The sequence below is a fragment of the Rhinolophus ferrumequinum genome, chromosome 3 (genome assembly GCF_004115265.2).
Source record: "Rhinolophus ferrumequinum isolate MPI-CBG mRhiFer1 chromosome 3, mRhiFer1_v1.p, whole genome shotgun sequence".
Taxonomy (NCBI): Eukaryota; Metazoa; Chordata; class Mammalia; order Chiroptera; family Rhinolophidae; genus Rhinolophus; species Rhinolophus ferrumequinum.
This window is the reverse complement of record NC_046286.1, coordinates 93932698-93954304: the sequence shown is the minus strand read 5'-3', so window position 1 is coordinate 93954304 and position 21607 is coordinate 93932698. Positions and strand designations below refer to the sequence as shown.

The 21607-nt window shown below is 42.9% G+C and overlaps 1 protein-coding gene across 1 annotated transcript in view; it reads right to left on the bottom strand.

Annotated features, from left to right (window-relative positions):
- MTHFD1L (methylenetetrahydrofolate dehydrogenase (NADP+ dependent) 1 like) overlaps positions 1 to 20820 on the bottom strand; it is a 192618-nt gene extending 171798 nt beyond the window's left edge. Inside the window, exons 1-7 of the mRNA XM_033103092.1 lie at positions 20404 to 20820; positions 14166 to 14250; positions 12953 to 13003; positions 12808 to 12861; positions 9379 to 9503; positions 7800 to 7900; positions 6682 to 6818 (exon numbers count right to left, since the gene is read on the bottom strand). Of these exons, the coding sequence (XP_032958983.1) occupies positions 6682 to 6818; positions 7800 to 7900; positions 9379 to 9503; positions 12808 to 12861; positions 12953 to 13003; positions 14166 to 14250; positions 20404 to 20627 (777 nt within the window). The 5' untranslated portion in view covers positions 20628 to 20820. The remainder of the gene's footprint in view (positions 1 to 6681; positions 6819 to 7799; positions 7901 to 9378; positions 9504 to 12807; positions 12862 to 12952; positions 13004 to 14165; positions 14251 to 20403) is intronic.
- Between the last annotated feature and the right edge of the window lie 787 nt (positions 20821 to 21607).

The following is a 21607-nucleotide window of genomic DNA, read 5'->3' as shown; positions in this document are numbered from 1 at the left end:
CACAAATCCTTTCCTCAACATTGCTAAATATAAATGGCCTGGTTGGGGGGCTTTTTAAACAGTTCTGTTCACCGCCTTCTCTGGTGTTAATAAGCAGTGCACTGATTAGGCAGAAGGAAGAGTGAAAAGAACAGGTGCCGACATCCAAAGGCACTTGCAGCTCTTGAATGTTCAAAAATCTGTCCAAGCCCAAGGACCAGCATTACTCAGGTCACTTAATCACATATTACTGAGGGGCCTTGGTATTTCCTTGCCCCAAGATCTGTGGAGCCCTGGTGTCAGGGACTATTTTCCCCATCCACCTACAACAGGTGGGGGAGCAGAGGGGCTCCCACGATGAGGTCGTCCCACGATGAGGTCGTCCCGCGTGTCTGCACCTCTGCCCCCCTGCCCCAGCCTCAGTAGGGTGGACATCTTCCCTCTGAGGAGTGAGCCTGAAGCGGTGGTGACAAGCCCCCGCCTCAGGGAGAGAACAACACTCAGTCTAGGTCAGCTTCCTTCTCTTAAAAGGGAGTTTGTGGGATTATTAACTATTGGCATAGAACAATGGTGAACTGAGCTAAAGTCTAATATCTTGGGTCTAGGTCTCTCTAACGTTCACCATTCGAGCTGTCAGGTACTTCTGGGTTTTAAAGATTAGAGATTAGACTATGTGATTATCTGGAGTAAGAGCTGACATAGGACAGTGGCTAGAAATACAGGCTGTAGAGCGACTGCCATCATTTTAAAATTACAGATATTTGGAAACTCTCTTTACTTCTCGGAGCCTCAGTTTCCTCATCTTTGATATGGGGATAATGAATCTTGCCTAATGGGATGACTGTATACAATCAATGAGAAAACGTGAGTAAAGGACAGTGCCTGGTTCATAGTAACTACTAACTCCATTAAAATTAGCTACCATTATTGCTGTTACAATATGTTACAGGTTTAAGTATAGCCTCTCCTGCTACAAAGAATAATTCACTCATCAGAAACTTTAAAGGGAAGAAGACAGCGGGATGACATCTTTAAAATGTTAGAAGAAAACAATCTGTCAACCAAGAATTCTATATCCAGCAAAACTGTACTTCAAAAAAAAAGAGGGAGAAATGAATTTATTTGCATATAATAAAAGCTGAGGAAGCTCATTATCACTAGATGTGCCCTACAATAACTGTGAAAGGGAGTCCTTCAGGTTGAAATGAAAGGACACTAGACAGTAATTCCAAGCCACATGAACAAATGAAGATCTCCAGAAAAGGCAGCATTATTGCATTTTGGATTTATAACTACACTTTTTATTTCCTACAGGATTTAAAAGACAAATGCATGAAAAACTATAATTTTTTTTTTTTAAAGAAAAAGAATTACCATGTAACTCACTAATCTAGTCCAGTTTGAAAACTAGGTGTATTTTTTTTTCTTTCCAATCTTTGGAAAAGAGATTTTTTCCCCCAAGATTTCATGTGTATAATTCAAATATATTTAGAATTTTCCAATACACTTTTAAAAGCCTTTTATAAGCCATGCTAAGCACTGAATTTAAACTGGAAATGACGTTGTGATAATTTAGCTTTGCTCAACAAAACTACACACTTTGATCTTTCAAATGTGAAAGACCTCTATTTTTTCCTTCTTCTGTTAGTACTAGTTTTGAAGATCTCTGTGCTCAGGAGAAATGAGACCCTCTGAGAAAAAAACAAAACAAAATGGTTCTCTGATTTCCAGGTGATTTCTTACACGCAGTTGGGACTGATGTGATCTGTCACAGAGGAGACCGTTCGCCATCGCTGTCCAGCTGTTCTAACACAGATGCAGAAGAGGCTCTCAGGGGAGTGAGGGGTGCACAGACCCCGCCCCCCCCCCCGTGGTGCCCATCACCCTCTTCCCTGCAGAAGATTACCACTGTGCCTCGTAAGGACAAAATGCAGAAACTTTCTCTCACCTTGGATTGCTTTTGGCATGAGGGTGAACTCATTAGGGTGAGGAAGAGGCTATCTCCAAATCTAGGACAATTCTCCTGGGGCAGAGGGCTCTGTGCCATCCCCACAGAGGGGTCATTCTATCCCAGGGGCCAGGGAAGCAGAGCGTAGGGCCTACGTTCGGGTGGAGGAGGGAGGAAGGAGGGCGATTCCTTAGCCCTATGCAGAAACGCCACGCCCGCTGCTCTGGCTCACTGACATCTGACGCTCCAGCGTACATGGCTAATTTGGACAAATGCCCAAATATTCTTCCCGTCCCCCACACGTAAATGCATGACACATCTCAAAGCTCAGACACAAAGCAGGAAACTGAGTCTTAATTTTCAATTGATACACTCAGATGGGCATAAGCTATAAAGCTATCAAGTATAGAAATCTCCTGTTTTCTCTAGAACTCTGAAAAGGCAAATCTCAGTTCCTTATGCTCAGGTTCCACAGGGATTTCATTCGTAATCATTATCCCAAGACTATCCCTAGATTTAGGTAGGAGCTCTATCTATTTAACTAAGTTGACAAAAGTGTTCCTCAAAATTGTAGGGCCTGGGAGGAAAAGCAGGAATCCCCAGCAGATGTGATGCCAAGGAAAGAGGCTTGCAGGTATCAGAGCCATCAAGGGAAGGCAGAGATCCACAGCTGCAGAGCAAAGGGCTCTCCGTTACATTACTAAAAGGTGATAACACTCCTGGTGCAGACCACAGTGGGAGCGGGCCTGGCTGAAACTGAGCACCCACTCTCTCTGGCACAGTCTCTTCATTTTGTTTTGGTTTAATTCTTTATGCCACCACATACTGTTGGGGAACTGCACAGACCATCTCCTCATGCTGTGATGGGCCCACCTGCCTTTCCACATCGTGGATCAATCCGTATGGTGAAACTTGCCAGTGCCTTTCCTGAGTAACCACTAACAACAGCCAAGCTATTAATGTGAATGTTAATAGGTGCCAAGTTCTGTGCTGAGCAAACTTACACAATTATTGAATTTTTACAGCAGCTCTATGAGGTATGGAGTATCATGACCCCCATTCTACACACGAGGAGACAGGTTCACAGAAGTTAAGCAGCAGCTAAGTCTTGACCCCAGAGCTTTGTCATTGAAGCCCACGCTCTACTGTCTTCGAAGGCAGTGCCTACTGGTTGCAGGAGGCTGGATGACTCGAAGGACATCCCAAACTCGAAAGGCTGTATGTAGTTTAGGAGGTGGTAGACACAACTCTCGTATGATCACCCCCTAAGCACAAACCCATCATGCCCTTGGCTTTGGAAATCCCCAACTAGATGGCCAACAGGGATTCTTGTCCCATGTCAGGTACACATAAGCATGTAAGAAATTCCCTTTGACCTAATACCCATAAGCCTTTGCTTGCCCTTTTCATTCCCAAACACTTATCACTGATGATAATGAGAAGCTAAATGGACTATAACCTTAAAATGCACTATTATTCGTTGTTGATGAAATTAGAAGATAAAAATCCCAATCTCTTGTTAAATTAACATGTTCATATTTTTCATAGCATGTGGCAGGAGTAGACACAGCCTATGCCAGTCGGGTGCCCCAGGATGCTAACCTGAGCCTACGTGCATTTTGTATCATGTTAACTGCCACCATGGTGGTCTGCAGAGGGACTGCTGACCCTCTGAAACAAGGCCCAGCAATGGTCTTTGTTGTAGAAATAAAATATAGTTGTAGTGAAAAATCAAAGGTCAGGTAGAAGTATGGAGGCACATTGACGGGAAGGTAAGTGACCAGTGACGTGATAGCTGATGGCATGAAAAATGGGAAGATACAGGCTTTATTTTGCAGTAGGATGGGAGCCTGTCATTTCTAAGTAGGCCAGGTAGAGGGGGCCAAAACCAGATACCAAAGAAACTTCAAAGACATGCATGGGGAACCCTGAACCTTTCTTTCCACAGTTTTGGCTTCTAAGATAAAGCAATAGAAAGAGTGAAAGTTGACTGGCTCTAAAATTTACAGTGGTGCTGTTTTAAGTATCAAGGTCTTAGAAATAAAACGTGTGTGCAACATGAGCTATTAGAGAAAACCTTCTCAGATTTACAAAAACAGGAATGCTACCAAATTTTTAGATTCTCTAGAGAGTAAAGCTACTTAATCGTTCTTAAAGTTAGAATGAGACTGATCCCAAAGAACTCAGGTGATTTATTTCCATAATAAAAAAGTACTTTAAAAGATGTCTTTGTTTTTCAAAAATACAGATACAACTAGCAAAAGTATCTGTGACAGCTGTGAAAACATTCAATTGCCAATGAAAGCTCTTTTCTCTCTTTCAGCACAGCTGTTCAGTTCGGGGCAAGGTTTATTTTCCTCTTCCACTAAGCTTCCAACTCAAAAATTCTGGGCTCTAAATTACAACACGCTGCCCTTCAATTTCCTTGAGTAGGCTGCCACCATGTGGTGACCGCTCAAAAAGCACATAGGTTTCAGTTGAATTAATTGCCAAACCACCTTCCTGAACTGTCTTAAAACAAGAAAGAATGAAAGATATTTGATCCACCTGCCACTCAAACATTGTACGTCTCGGAGGAGATGCCTGCCTCCTCTGGCCAGGACCACAGTGGCTTGTTTCCATTCTCACACAGCGATACGAGGTACACCATCTTTGAGATTTTTGTTCTGCACTAATCTATTGTATTTAATGCGTTTTCAACTTCACTTTGCTCGAAATTTGTGAAATGCATTGTCATTTTTTTGAAACTGAAAACTTTATTAACTATTTCAGACATGAAAATGTAAAGGAATATAGCACACCTGGATACCTTACTCACTGCACAGTTTAACACAAAAGACATGACCAGTGTAAGTGAAGGTCCCCACGTCTCCTTTCCATCTACATCTTTGTCCCTGTCCATAGTTTCCTAATTTGGTTCATAGCTCTCATTCATTTCTTTATACTTTATATGTATGCAGACCTAAAATATATATACTGTAGAGTAGTATTGTGTTTAGAGCTTACATAAATGGTGTTCATGAAATGAAATAACATCCTTCTGCAACAACCTTGCTTTTTTTCAATGAACGCTGTTTTAAAAAAATTCTTCTATGTTTATACACATATTTATAACTCTAGTTTTCTTTCAAAACTGTCTTGTGTTTGTCCTTGTGCTTCCATATAAATTTTAGAATCATCTTGTTAAATTCTACAAAGCAATGTTCTGTCAGGATTTTGATTCAAATTTACAGATTAATTTGGAGAGAAACAATGTCTTTAAGATACTGAGTCTTCTTATCCATGAACATGGTATTTCTGCTTTTATTTGGGTCATCTTAATGAATTTCATCAAAATTATATAATTTCTTTCAAAAGATCAGAAATAACTTTTGTTAAGTTTATTCTTAGGTGCCTTATATTCTCACTGCTCTCAGAAATTACACTTTTAAAAAATTTGATTTTCTAACTGTGGGTGTGGTGTTTAGAAATGCAATTGATTTTTGCATCTTCATTTTATACCCAAGAACCCAGCTGAACTCTTATTAATTCTCTTATTTTTAAATACATTATTTTGGGCTTTTTATGTAGATAACCATATCATTGAGGATTAATGACAGTTTGGTATCTTCTTTTCCAATCGTTAAAAATTTCCTTCCTTTTCTCCTTCTTTCCTTCCTCCCTCCCTCCCTACCACCCTCCCTCCTTTCCTCTCTCCTCCCTCCATTTCTTCCTGGTACTGCTCGACATTCCCATACAGTGCTGATAAGGAGTATTGATAACAGGCACCTTGTCTTTCCTAATTTTAAAAGAAAAGTTTCTAATATTGCACTATTAAATGAGATACTTGCTAGAACTTTTTATAGAAGTTTTATCGAATTAAGGAATGCCTTTAAATTCCTAGTCTAAGGGGCTTTCTAGGAAAGTATCATAAAGGATGCTAGATGATGTCAAATAACTCTTCTTCACCTACTGTGGTGACAGTAGTTTTTAATCTGACAATGTGAATGACACTCATAGATAATCTGATGTTAAACCACCCTTGCAATCCTATGATGACCCCAACCTGGTGCTGGATTCAGTTTTCTAATATTTTGCTAATCATTATTTCCTCTGTGTTCCTAAGTAAAATTCATCTGTAACTGTCCTTTAGCATCTTGTCCCTTTTTGGGGCAATCATAAAACAAGTTAGGGAAGAGTTCTGTTTCTCCCCATTCTCTGGAGAAAAGATTATGATCTGTTCTTTGACGGGTTGAACTCATTTATAAAACCACCTGTTGCCTTTTTGTTTGTTTGTTTGGTGGGTAGACTGATTCAATGTCTTTATTTAAGTCAATTAAATTTTACTTAAATCCATTTTGCAAGTTACATTTTCTAGGAAATTTTTCATTTCACAGAAATGTTCATATTTACCAGCATAAAGTTTTTCATATTATCCTTTTTAAAAATAAGTTTTGTTCCCGTGGTTACGTCCCCTCATTCATTCCTAATATTGCTGGTGTTTTTTCTCTTCTTAATTATTTTGGCTAATGGTGTGTCTATTTTGCTAGACTTTTCCAAGAACCAACTTATGGCTTTGTTGATAATCTCTCATATGTGTTTGTGTTGTTTTTTTATTTCATTAATCTATGCTCTTTATTGTTTTCACCCTTTGAGATTTTCTGCTGTTCTTTCTCCAACTTCTTACGTTTAGCGCTTAGCTTCTACACTTCCAGCTCTTGTCCTTTTCTAATATAAGCCTTTGAGGTTGTATTTCCCACCGGGATGATGCTTACCTTGCTTTGAAGCTGAGGTGTTTCCCACTGGGAGCTCATTGTCATAGACCCTTTTCTCTGGAACAGGCATTGCAGGGCAGCTTCCAAAGACCCATGGGCTCCTACTACCAAGATCTTCTTTCCATCTAAGTTGACACCTGCCCACCAAATGAAAATCAGTATCACAACCCAAACGTCACGCTTTCCTCCCATACAGCTTTCCCGTAAGGAAAAGAGCCTTTGAAAACCTGGTCCTCTGAGCACCAACCGATAATGACTAGAAGCCATAATTTCCTCTTTCTTGGCAACTTTTATGGTAGAGGGACTGAGAATCATCACCCTCATAACCCACATGATGGAAAAGCACCGTCTATGGATTATCTCAGATGGCCAATGTCCTAAAGGTATATCTTGAAAGTTGATCTTCTAATAGAACTTTGGTATATATTTTGGAATTTTTGTTTGATTGTTGCTTGTTCAGGTGAGAGGGAAGGGCATTTGCTTTTTTTTCACTCAAGCTGGAATTGAGAAAACTTTAGTAAGCTGAATTTTTTCGCACTCAGCTAGAAAGTCCTCAAATACATGAAACACTCATTAGCAATTTACTTATTATTAACGTTAATAACCAAAAGAAATTACTCATTTCTGTGTCATTGACATAGAAGTGCAAGGTCAGGGAAAGAATGATGGGAATGAAATACTGATTATTCAAAGAGATACTGCTCACCGATAAATCCCAATCTAGGTTTCTATACTATAAACTCTATCTAAAATGTTCTTCATTTAAGACTTAAATGTGTTATCTAGGTCTACATATTGACAGATTTGAGTTAAAACTTGAAACATTTTTAATTGTGGTTATTTTGACTGTTTTCATGAAGAGAAACTGAGAATTTGTTTAAAACAGGTTAATCATTTATCTTTAACAATTTCTCTTTTAAAATATAATATAGTTAATCTTATTAGAAAAATTTGCCAGTCATTCATATCTTCCAAAAGATGATAAAAATAAAGCCGACACTGAATATTACTTCCACGTTTCAATTAGAATCTTGACATTCTAGAAACAAATCCTTACTAAAAAATAATGCAAATACCAATAAATAGAAAATAGCAGCAATTCTGAAGGAACATCATACCTGACTTTTCAAGAAGTTCAATTATAGCTCTGGCCACAGGTGAAACAAAACATTCATGGGCATCCCCACGCACCAACTTCCCCAGGTTTATATCTGTTACTCTGAAATAAAAAATAAGGCAACGGGTAAGTCAAAACTGAGTCAAAAGTCACTCATCTGTAATTTACATGGATTAATCTGAAAAAACATCCAAGTCAGGGTTGGGTAGGTAGAATATATTAAATAATTAAATATAAAGAGTGAGCAGGAATAAAAGCCATTAGCTTTTTATAGCAGCCCCTCAGGAAAAGTTGCCTGGTTCCTATGAGTTGGGACGACCTGGGGTGTTCTGGTTCTGTACTACAAAAGGGCAAGTGTGTGTTTTCCAAAATAGGTAATTTTCTCAGATAGAATTCAAAAAGCCCCCAACGGACTGCAAATTGGTAAAGCCATTATGGAAAATGATTTGGAGGTTCCTCAAAAGATTAAAAATAGAACTACCTTATGATCCAGCAATTCCACTTCTGGGTATTTATCTGAAGGAACCCAAAAACTCATTTGAAAAGACATATGAGTATGCACCCCTATGTTCACTGCAGTGCTATTTACAACGGACAAGATAGGGAAGCAACCCAACTGCCCATCAACAGATGACTGAATAAAGAAGAGGTGGTACACATATACAGTGGACTATTACTCAGCCGTAAAAAAGAATGAAATCTTACCATTGCGACAACATGATGGACATAGAGCAGGGGTGTCAAACTGCGGCCCGCGGGCCAACTGCGGCCCATGATCCGTTGTAATTGGCCCGCAGCAAATTCCAAAACTATATTTCGTTTACTTAAATAAACCAGGTGAGGCAATACGTACTTCACCTCGAGTGAGTGGCCCGGCTGTTTGTGTATTTTACCGCATATGGCCCTTGGTGAAAAACGCTGAAAAAAGTTTGGGCACCCCTGACATAGAGGGTATTATGCTAAGAGAAATAAGTCAGGCTTATTTCAAATACTGAAAGACAAATACTGTATGATCTCATTTATATGTGGAATCTAAAGAACAAAATAAACGAACAAAAAAAAGCAGAAACAGACTTATAGATACAGAGAACAAACTGATGGTTGCCGGGGGTGGGGAGTGGAGGAGGTGGGGGACTGGGTGAAAAAGGTGAAGGGATTAAGAAATACAAACTGGTCTCTGGGATGTAACGTACAGCATAGAGAACACAGTCAATAATGTGCAACAACTATGTATAGTGCCAGGTGGGTACTAGACTAATGGGGGGGGAAATCGCTGCATAAATTACATAAATGTCTAACCATTATTCTGTACACCTGAGAGTAATATAAAGTAACACTGAAGGTCAACTATAACTGAAAAAAATAAATAATTAAAAAAAAATAAAGTAGGTGGATCAAGGAATAAAAATTCCCAAACTCCCAAAATATTATTTAAATGATAGTCAATTTTAAATTGTATTAAGTATTACAATGATTTCTTTCCTCTCAATTACTGACATAGTTGAAACAGTGGAATAAAATGATCACAGTAGAAAAAACTCATTTAGCAATTAGAGTTGTTTTCCTTTACATTTTCTTACCCATCTACATCTTTTTCTGGCTTCAGGGCATTGAGGACTTTGTTGCTAAATGAGTTCTCAGAGATCTGAAGGGCAAGACCATGTACTCTCGTGTCTTCATTAATCTTCAAGATTTCATCTATAATCTGAAGAGGAAAAACAATGAAAATCTGTTTTGCAAAAATAAGACCCAACAAAGGAAGCTTTATATAAAAAAACAGAGTCAAAAAAATGCATCTATTGTAGTTTCTTTTTTACTCCTTGTTGACGATTTGGTGTAAAGCACAATGAGGAAGTCTATTTTCTCTTTTCACAATGTTTATAAAAGCTCAAAAAAAGCCTGGCTGAATTGTTTCGTGACTTCTCGGTCTTTCTTATCGCTCTACTCTCTGCCAGAACAGAATAGAACAGAACAAAACCAAACCAAAGCTCAACAGTTAATAAAATTTAGATAGGCAAAAGACGTTTCGCTGTCAACAATCATATGTAAGCCAAGTGGACTGCCCAGTTTTCAGGGAGGCCAGGAAGCATGAATCTCAAGCACCCCACCTGGCCCAGCCAAGCCTGTGCTTCAAACACAAGGAGTTCAACAAAACCTTACTAATCATGACATCCAAGTTGTTACTCAGGCCCTCATGTGGTCTGGACCTGAGTGCTATACAGAAAGCATTTCCAAAGGTTTATGACAGAGAAACTCTAAACACAGATATCTTATAGGAAAGTAAGATAATTCACTATTTATAAAAAAGACCAAAGTACAGTTTGGGAAGCTAATGTAATAGCTAATGAACAGCTAGCTATGTCTTTAAATAAGCAATGCTCTGTCCCCTCTCTGTTTATCCCCCTATTTTTATGCCAGAAGAGAAAGGATTCGTTTCACTTAATATTATTTGTTCATAAATAAGAGAGCTACTAACCCATGAATAAGGATCTCACTAAGAGGAAGTGTGAGTTCACCGTTTTTGTTTCACTGCCTAGCAGAAATCACTGTGGTAAGAGAAGGAAACGCTATTTGATGTACAAAATTCAACAAGAAAATTTTATCTCATTCCTCCACTGTTCTTTCATTTATCCAACAATTGTTGAATGTTTTGAGTACCCACTTTAACCAGTTCTAACTAAAAGAAATAGAGGTGTAAACAAAATTCCTGCCTTCATGGAGCTTATATTCTAGCAGAGAAGACAAGACCAATAATAAAAATAATAACAGCGATTATTATTATACTATAATCTTTGAAAGTAGCAAATGATATAAAGAAAAACAGAGCAAGTTAAGCCGGGTAAAGGACTGATAGAGTGATGGCAGGTGGGGGTGATCAGAGTGGATGACATCTAAATAGAGCCCAGAATGAAGTGAGGGCACTATTGTTACATGTAACTACGATGGGAGAAGCAACAACCACAACAATTTAATTAATTTAGATCTTTACTCTTTTTCGAACATAGTAACACCACACAAATTCCCATTTATCAGAATTTCAAAGAAATATAGGGTATTAACGACTCCTTATCAAAAAATAAGTCAAGGGGGGAAAAAAGTCAAGGGTTACAATACCAGTGGCAAAACAAGCTAAAAAAAAAAAGCAAATTCTACTGCAGACAATGGGTGTCCTTCAGCAAAGGAACAACACATTTCTCTGTTTTGTTTTTTTTTGTTAATAGCGGTACCGTAGCTGTGTCCATATTTGTAATATACTAAAATGGCAACTATTTGCCCAATGGAACTATTTGCCCAATATTCAGTTTCCCGTCCTAGTTAGTAATAAACTCTTGACTTTTAGCTGTGATTATGTGATCTAAGGTCACCTTGTGTAAACACTACATTTCCTAGCCTCCCTTCATCGTGACCAAGCAATTAGGTTCAGGCCAATGGAATGGAAGCAGAATTGTGACTTTTAGGAAAGGCCCCTGGAGGAAAGAGACGGGGGGCCTGTCTGGCCTTTGGCCTTCCTTTTTCTTGCTGGCGATAAGAACTTGTTGAACTGAGTCCTGCGATCCTGGAAAACAGGAACAGTTATGAAATCATCCCCCCTGCCTCAACTGCAAAGAAACCTTCCACATTTGATTTAGATAAGACTCACGGATACTTCCTTATCTACCTAGGATGAGGCCAGACAAATTCCCTACAAATTCCCATTTTTTAAGTCTCATAAATGATTAGCAGAACTATTTGTCCCCACTGATCAAGCCAAACAAATTGCTTGTGAATCAGATTTTGGGCGAGCGTCTCTCCCTCCCCAGGTTCCTAAACTTTGGCTCACCCTGAGCCCAGTTAGCCGACAGCCCCTTCTGAGAACAGGCTGGCCTCAGGGTAAAACACTGTCTGACCTGCTATGTCCTCAAGCCACCCTGTCATCCCATTTTCTCACACTGGGTTCTTTCTAGCCTTCTCCATCCTTCCAAAGACAAGAAAAACCCTCTGCCTAAGTCTCAGAGGCTATGGATCCTGTGGTCAGCGTGCTTTCCCTAACGTAATAGTCCATTTCACCACCTTGCCATAATACTTCTGAATTGTGTCTCCCCTACTAAGTCGGGATTTCTTTTTTTAATTGGACACTGGCTAGAATGTGGATGTGACATGTAGAGTTCAGTGTGCCCTCTCGGATATGAGGTAGGTAGCACACCAAAGATGGTAGAGCAGTAAGATCGAAGGAGCCTGAGTTTCTAATGACTTTGTGATGCCAGCACACCTGCTTCTAAATGTTATTCATGTACAAGAAAAATGAACTTCTGTGTTATTTCAGATTCAGCTGTTTCAGGTTTTCTATCACTGAAAGTCAAATCAAATTTCCACTGCCACAGTCAGTCTGAAGACAATCCAGCCACAGAAGAACCAGGAACCCACGGCCAGCGGTCCAGTTGCTTCACCAATACTTATGGGGGTGGCTGCTTCTCTCAGGCTTGAGATGACACAAGTGAAATCTGTTACGCTGTGCTGGAAGACAACTAAATCACATGCAACCACAGCTAAAGTAAAGGTTCCTAGAGGTATTTTTTATCAGCTGCCCCAAAACACCACTGGAGAATTTACAGAATGTTAGCCTGGAAAAGATCTAGAAGATTATCATTCTGTTCCTATTGATAAGGCAACTGTGACCCAGAGAAGCCAAAGGAATGATGGCCCAAGGGCAAACAACCCATCAGGACAGAGCAAAACCAGAACTCGTCTGCAGACACTGGCAGCCAGACCATTTTCACTAGAGGACGCTGTTGCTACTGCTGAAGAAACAGAATCAAAGTCGCCACGTCATAGCTCACGTCTTGAGTAGAAAGATGAAGTGAGGGACAAATAGATCAAGGAGTGTTTATACTAGAGGGAAACAGGAATTCTTCCCTCTAAAAGTTCAGCCACAAGAAAAGGCTCCACCCGTTGCAGCCACAGATGCTAACAGGTGTATTAGGTCTAAAGAGGAAAGCAAAATAAGGGTCCACATGTGCTGCTGTCCTTACCTCGTCCTCACTGCTCTCTGGAGGAAGGCAAATGTGAGTGATGTTCAGACCAGCCTGAAAAGAGAACACAAGGTTAGTTTGTTACTGTAAGAGAATGTATCATCAAAAAAATTGAAACGAATTTTTGAACAGCAACAATTCTCACCTCCTCAGCCAAATTCTGGTTTACTTCCTGCATCAAGTTTTCATCCCCTGCCTTAGGAGAGGGAAGTAAGGAGAATATAATAACATCAAAACAACTTGAAAAGGCACAAACATAACACAGAGACTAATTTTGTGATTATAAGCGATCTAATTACGATGATAAGGAAAATGTAAAAAAAAGGAAGCTTATTGCTCATAAAAGGGGACCAATGGCTGGTATTTACCAACACATCGGTTTCTCAGGCTTTCAAATGAATCACTTTTTAAAAATAATAGCTCCCTCCCTCCCTCCCCAAAGCACATATCGCCACATAGCCAGCCAAGCATCCCTTTCTAAACAGAAGGCACCAAAGACAGGGGTTGGATGACTTGCCCTGGGATGGAAACCAGAGTCCCAGGAGGCCCAGGCTCCTGATCTACTTTTCTTTCTATGCTTCTCACTGGCCTATCTTTGTAGGGGAGGTGGAGACAGACTCCAGAGAATACAAGTGACTCGAGCATAGCTCTACAGTCTCGAAAATCACAGCGTTCATGGAACTAGACGCTGCTATCTTGCTACGTCAAACCCATGCCAAAAAAACGACAGTAGCAGCCCAACTGTTGTGCTGAGTTAGTTTACAGGCTTGGCTCACCTCATTATTTCCCTGCACCTGTCATCGCACGGGTGTGCCAAAATGGATGGCAAACAGTGCCAACTGCGGTTGGGAACCAAGGGGCTGCAGCCAAAAGATGTACATGGAATGTGGAAGTACTTCTGACATGTAATAACTTTTGGCCCTTCAAACTTATGGCAGGCTTTAAAAGTCTTAGTAGGACAGTTACCCAATACCATGCTCAGCAAGCATCTGTCTTCCACAGAAAACAAAGGGGACGTTTTCTCCCTTATCTCTTTCAAATTACATGCGATAAGCATTTATGAGCACACATGGACCACTACAAATCCTGTGCAACGGAACTTAGGTGAATGCCTACCTCTGAAAGCTCCACACATCAAATGGAGAAAGACTCACAAAAGATGCTCAAGCAGAGCGTAACCTTGTGGAAGCAAAATGATCAAAAGAAGGGGAAAATGACAGCAGTTCCAACGAAGCCCGCTCTTCCCTCCATGAAGCCTGAATGGGACCTCTGTGACAAAAAATGCAGCTGGTCGTTTAGAAGGTAACTATATACAATTGGAAGGCATCCTAAAACAGGACAACCTGTCATCAGCTTACCTGAATAATAGCAAGAACCGGCATAAAGGCAGGGTTTTTTTCTTGCAATAAACTCAGAACTTCTTTCGAATTCTGAATGACTTCTCTGCATTGAGAAAGAAAAAGAACATAACATATCTTTGTCAATGACTAGATAGGATGGGTACAACACAGTTCCTTAGAAAGTTCATTACTGTAAAGGAGAATAATTAGACAACATAAAGACGTGTTCCAAGTGTGGAGGGGAGGGCGTTTAACAATGAAATCATGAAATACTAGCACAGTATAAAATGTGACAATCTAATTTTAAAAATAAGCAGAGGTTCACAAACTAGATGTCAACAGCAATTTTGTACGGATGAGTTTTTCTCTTGTTCCAAGTTTTCCAAGTTCACTATAATGAAAAGTTTGGGTTTCTTCAGAAGTGAAATAATCTCCTTCCATTGTACTCCCTCCTTTCCAGAAAAAGAGTTTGGGGTCCATGGGGAAAGCAAACATTGGTGGACGGAGGGTAGTGAAGACAGGGAGTTGGGGAGGGGGCTTGCTGTGGGAGAAGTGGGGGTCAGGGCAAATTCCAAGTCCCAGAGTCCAGAGAAGCAATGGCAGGAGCATCGGAGCTCTTGCTCTCCAGCATGTGTAGTGACTTTGGCTCAAATAAACTCCTATAAACATTTTCAAAAAGGAAGGGAGGAAAAGAGGGAGGCATGGGAGATCGAGGACGGAAGGGAAAGTGAAGGAAACGCTGCAGAAATACTGGGGTTGTACCAGAATTGGATCCTCTTCCCAAGGCCTCTTAGGGAGAAAGCCGGTCATTCCTGTGGGCCCGCACTCTGCTTTTGGACCTCCTAAAAGTACCAGCAGAGGCCACCTCCACCTTAGCGCCACTGGGGTGCCAGCCCAGGGCAGGGCAGACCTAGCGAGGGTGAAAGTCAGGCTCTGGGATGAGCGATTTCCCACCTGCACCACCATCCCTACAAAATGTTCCTCACTTGCATATGAAGTCGGCTTTTGTTTCCTCCCACAATAACAGACAAAAGGCTCAGCCAAGGCAGTCCCCACCCTTCAGTGTTTAACCATCTTTCAATTTTGTTTCCTGTCTCTGATGGGGTCTTGCACACACAGAACAGCTTTCAAACAATGCGAGGTGACGTTCCAGCGCGATACCATCAGAAATAAATCGCCAAGGGCAAAGAGACACAGGTCAGCTTCTCCAGGTTTTCAGAGAGGAAGATGAACGTACGTGGAAGAGACTGCTCTGAAGCAGGGGGACGAGGAGAGAGCGGTGCTCAGAAAACGTTTAAGAGCTTCGACACTAAACCAGGATGAGCTTTTCTATTGTCAACTTGGCTAGAAGACACAACAGGTGAGCATGCATGTAACTGTACGTGCTCCGTGAAAATTTTTGTTTTGTTTTTAAATACTTGGGATAAGCAACTTAATTCCCAGCGAAATTACTGCCTCATTGTGTTGCATAAATGAGACTATATATGAAAGTTTACAAATCACCTTATAAACGATCACTAAAATCTTCTGTCAATCGCGTGACCAAGGGCCATGTGTTGGTGCCATTTCTTGCCTTCATGACTGCTAATTTGGGCCAAGGTGAATCCTTGTTTCTGTCTAGTTCAGGAAGGCACGTTAAGTCAGGGAGCGTCTGTAATGTGTGTTTGCTTTAGGCTGCCAGAATAATGACTACATTTCTCAGTCTCCCCTGCAGCTAGCTGTGGCCATGCCAGAGTCTGGGAGGCAATAGCGAGAACGACCAATTTTTAAGTACATCCCTGAGTGCTGAGCCCATTTATTGATAATATTCTACATTTCAACTTTTCAAGTTTTTCAAAGGCAAAAGAGGTACCAGTGAATAAACACAGTGAAGATTTCCAAAACGGTCTCTTTCAAAGACAGACAGCCATCTGTATTCCAAGAAATAGTGCAGGCTGGAAACACAGGGGAGCATTTAATAAACCACTGCACTGGCAAATACTGGATACATTTTACATAACAGTAACAGTAGTAATGCTAAAGCTGATACTAACGGCTTACATTACTGGGTCCTTCCTACGAATGCTGCCACGCATTGTGCTGTTCTGAGTTTTCGCTCCACCTGTCCACCCTGCTAGAGAGCACATTTCCAAGTCTTGCCTGTAGTTTTGATGAGGTCACATGACCAACCTCGGCCCAATAGGCTGTGAGCACTGGCCAGAAAGAAATGAGGAATGCGCAGCTAAGAGAAAAAGGTGCACCAGCAACCTGACCCTCTTGCATTCTTGCTGGCTGGGAGACCTGAGCAGCTGCTTTTTACGCAGCGCTGTGGCAGTGAGGACGTATCTTAGTCTTCCCTGGACTGCTGACCTCTGGATAATCAAGTCCTCAGTTATTTTGGCGTATTTTATTAGAGCAACCGCTCCTGTTTCCTATTATATACACAGGCCTGATCTGAGAGCTTTAATCTTATTTATTATGTTACACCCATTTAAGATAGAGAATGAGAGACATACCATTGTTTTATAAACTACAAAGAAAGAAAAAATGCTGCCAATTAAACTATGGTATAATCTTTTCTTAACATAGGGTATTAAAAGAATTTTTTAGACCTATTTAGACAGTTTTTTGGGGTCATAAGCCAATCATATATGACATAAAAAGGAAAACACACCAAAAAATTAATTGAATTGAGATATTCCTAAAATTTCTTCACATTCAGGATCTGACTTTTCTGAGTTACTATTTTGACTCAGAGTGCTTGGTGTCAGTTTTATTTTTCACATAAAGAAAACATTGGGGATTATGGTCACCACCAGAAATGGCAGGTCACTATGCCTTTGAGAAGCTTATTCTTTAAATTTTCTGATGCCTGTCCATGAAATAAATCGAGAGCTCACATACAGAGGTTCCTGCACATCTATTCCAGATGACTTCTAAGCTAGGCCCACTTCCCCTTTTCTTCCAAGTCTCGGGGGACTATATTGGAGAAAAGTTTTGTTAGATGAATACACATAAGTCAAAAGGTACAGCGATGTGCAAAGCTACGGCCAAGTCCCACAGATACAGGCAATGACAAGTACGCTGTGACTGACACCGGGCCAACAACAACTAAAAACCACAATCAACTGAAAGATAAATACCAATTTGGGAGATACTAAAAATGTGCTTCAAAGAATCACTAGAGTACAGTAATATCCACAACAACCTTATAAAGCAGGTGATATTATGGTTTCAATTTTGTATAGTTCTTGAAGAACTGAGATCAAACGGCTTGCCCGAACTCTCACAGTTATTAAGTGGTGGAGTCATATTGTAAAGCAAGGTGCCTATTTCTTAACCATAATCCTATGGAGCAGTAATAAACGAGGTGTGATCAAAAATATGGTGAATGTTTAAATTAAAAAACATTTATTACAGTAAAAGACGCATTGCCATTAACCCCCCCACACACACACTCTGAACACACTCATCCCATCGTTCTTGCCACTTTCTGGAGTAATTCTGGAAGTCCTCTTTCGCGAATGTCTTTAGTTCCACTGTCGTGGCTGCCTCAATGGCCTGAATTGATTCAAAACCTTTTCCTTTCATGGTCATTTTGCCTTTGGGGAAGAGCCAGAAGTCGCACAGTGCCAGATCTGGTGAGTAAGATGAATGAGGACACACCGTAATGTTTTTATTTGACAGAAACTGCCATACCAGAAGTGATGTGTGACAGAGCCTTGTCATGATGGAGACTGAAGTAAAGACACTCACGAAAGAGGACTTCCAGAACTGCTTCAGAAAGGGACAAAAAGGATGGGATAAGTGTTTGAAGCAAAGGGGACTATTTTGAGGGGGATTAATGGCAATATGTCTTTCACGGTAACAAATTTTTAAAATTTAAACATTCACTGTATCTTTCAATCACATCTCGTATTGTACAACACTCACTTTCTTCTTCTAGTTGAGAAAGGGAGTTAAGAATGGCTTTTATATTTTAACTGGTTAAAAAAATATATCAAAATAATATTTTGTAGGGGCGGCCGGATGGCTCGGTTGGTTACAGCGCGAGCTCTTAACAACAAGGTTGCCGGGTTCAATTCCCACATGGGATGGTGGGCTGCGCCCCTTGCAACTAAAGATTGAAAACAGTGACTGGACTTGGAGCTGAGCTGCGCCCTCCACAACTAGACTGAAGGACAACTACCTGGAGCTGATGGGCCCTGGAAATACACTGTTCCCTGATAAAAAAAAAATAAAAAATAAATAAAAAATAAAAATAAAAAATAAATATTTTGTGGCATGTGAATATATGAAATTCCAATGTCAGTGTCCATAAATAAAATTTTAAATTTCACCAATAAAAATTGTAAAAATGTGTTTTTCCTCACATAACAGTACCTACACAGTATGTTCTATTTTTGCCTTTTGGCCTGCAAAACCTAAAATATTTGCTGGTTAGTCCTTTACAGAAAACGTTTGCCAACTCCTGGCTTAGAATGCTGTAAAAATAAACACAATAGCCACCATTTGTCTAGGGCATAGTAATGTGCTGTGCCAGGTCCTGGACTACGCAGTTTATGTTCTCTCATATAACTCTTGCCATAACCCTTTGCAGTAGACACTAGCATTTTTCCTCCACTGCAGTGAGGGTCTGGCCAGCCCAGTGCAACAGGAGCCTAACTTCAGCCCCCTACTGACCATTCTAATCTCTCAATCAGCCATGGCTTGAAATGAAAGAACATGCATGAATAAAACCCAAGAATTACCCAAATATTGTCTTTCAATCACCAACCGTGCCACAGGTCCCTCCCCTAAACCAGGCACTCTCCACTAGAAAGGATCTAGCAGTGAACAAGAGAGAAAAAGCCCCTGACCCAAAGCGCTTTCATTCCAGGTGGAGGAGACAGATAATACATGAACAAGAAAGTTTCTAGTAGTGATAAGAGCTACCCAGAAAATAAAACAGGGTGATGGGATGGTGGTTTTGCCTCCCATACTGTCCTCAGACTCTCACCCATCAAGAGGACCTCCGCTATAAACTGGTTAAAATCTAATGACCTGAAGAGACCTAAAGTAATTACAACATTCAGAAAGACGAGGTAAACTAAACAAAGGGCTCTTTAGAGTCATCTGTCACATGATAGAGAGTCTTGGAAACAGAGGGGAAAGGCAACCACTTTTAGAATGAAGGACAGAAGGAAAACGAAAGAGGATGTGAACGGATGGAGGTGGAACAACTTGTCCAGTGACATGGAATTAGGAATCCTAGTTCGGGGTGGGGAGGCAGGCAAGGGCTTTTCAGCCACCTCCAGATATGCCCGAGCGCTTCACTCTACATAGTCTAGGTACCCCCATTAACACACTTCTCCAGGAAGGGCCTGAGAAGGCCCTTCCCTCTCTCCCCCACTGAGGGGCAGGGGGGCCGAAGACTGGAGGGTGGAGGCGTGGTGGGGGGAGGGGACGGAGGCACATGGCATCTCAGGTGGAGTCAGGGGAAGACTCGTTCCCAGTCTCCCAGTTCGCCTGTGGGTCGGGAGAGAACTTTTGAAACACAGCTGCGCAGGGGCTTCCTTGCCCACCACGCAGCGATGCTGGAAACGGGTCCGCACCGACTTCTCAGGCCGCGCCCTCCTTATTATCGGGTAGGCCGGCCTCCACGTTAACTTGTTCAGCAAAAAATGGTGCAACTCCAAAACACGCTCGCTCCCTCGCGGAAGGTGGCGGCGTATCGGAAGAGGGCAAACTTCACCCCACAGTGAGCCGCTAGCAGCCAGCGTTCCAGACGCGGAGCCCCTGCGTGGGCAGGAGCCAGGCCTGGGCCCCGCGGACTCTCCGGAGCGCGGAGATCGCACCGCGTCGGCATCCGCGCTCCCGACCCGCCTCCCGCGCTCTGCCTGCCGCCCTCCGCCTCCCGCCTCTCGCCCTCCGCCGCACCGCCCTTTCCTGCCCAGGCCGCGCCCCGCGCCTTAGCAACAGAGCCCGCGCCCACGGCGCACGTGAGTGCCGTCTGCGCTCCGCAGCGCCTGCCGGGGCACCCCTCGCCCAGGGATGCCCCTGTCGGTCTTTCCGCGCGCCGGGCCCGCCCTGCCGGTGCCCGCGCCCCCCTCCCTTCCTGCCCGCCAGCGCCCCTAACAAGTTGGCACCAAGCACTCGCGTCCCTGCGCCCTGCAAAACCCTCCACGGAGACCCCCCCGGGGCCCCGCCGAGACCTCAGCGCTCCGGCCTTCCCACCTCCAGGGTCCCCGGCCGCCGCCTCTGGGGCCCTGGACGGCGGCGAGCGCCGGACACTCACCTGACGATCGAGTTCCCCGCCGGGGGCGCGCCGCTGCCCCGGCCGCGGCTGCTCCCGGCCTGGGCATTCTGCTGCCGCCTCTGCCCTAGCAGGCCCTCGCCGCCGCCACATCCGCCGCCGCCGCCGCTGCTGGCGCGACAGGGCATTCGGAGGCGGCGCGGCGGGCCCGCGGGCTGCGGCGGGCGGCGGAGCTGGCGCAGGAAGAGCGGCAGGCGCGCGCTCATGGCGCGGGCGGTGCAGCGAGGTGGCGGCGAGGCGGCGTGAGCGAGGGTTGGCAGGTCCTCCCGCCACGCGGAGATGAGGCTGCAGAACACGGGGGCGAGGCGATGGCAAGTTCCTCCCCGGGGGCGGGGAGGCGGGCGCCAAGGAGAAGCACCAGGTCCAGCCGGTAACCCGCCAGTGGCAGGAAGGGCCGGTCTCTTCCTCCTCGGCGGGACCAGAAGCCCCTAGGGGGCACTGCACCTAGAGGCCGTGAGGATGGGAGGGCGGGGGCCTACCGGACAAGGGGCCGCTTGTGGGAGTTGCCAGGACGCCCAGGGCAGGCTTTTTGGCATTTGCCTTACTACTCGAAAGGTGGCTAGCAATAAAAATCAGAGGAGGGTGGGCCATAGGGTGGAGCTCAGGCGCTGCCCTGAGCCGGTACATCGTTCCTCTGACCAGGATGCTGATGCCGCCCTGCCCTCAGGTGGCAGTTTGCTTCCTGGAAGGGCTAGCTATGTGGCAGACCTGGATACCAGGGCTTGCGTGAGGCCGGAAGCAGCCTACCAAAGAAGAATGTGGGGCCGTGGAGTTCAAATGCTGACTTTGTAAGCTTTAGGCAAACTTAATTTCTGTGCACCATAGCTGCCTCATCTGTTAAAACGAGTACCGGTATTTTGTTTATAATCTTATCAGGATTATAATTCCCAAGTAGGAATAAAACTAGTCCAAATTATAAACACTGGTTTTCCATCAGCTAAGCACTGTACTAAGTGCTGGACAGAGACTTCATTTAATCCTCACAAACGTAGTGCGTACTGTCCTGATTTTCAACCTCAGGAAACAGGTCCAGAGTCCTGAGAGGTCAGTTGATTTTGCGGCAGAGCTGGGAGTTTGCTCACATTCTTAATCTTATACTATTGTCTATATTTTTCATTGTAGGATGATTGCCACATCTGACACGCGATGACTTTCTTGGTATGGGAATAGCTAACATTTCCACAAC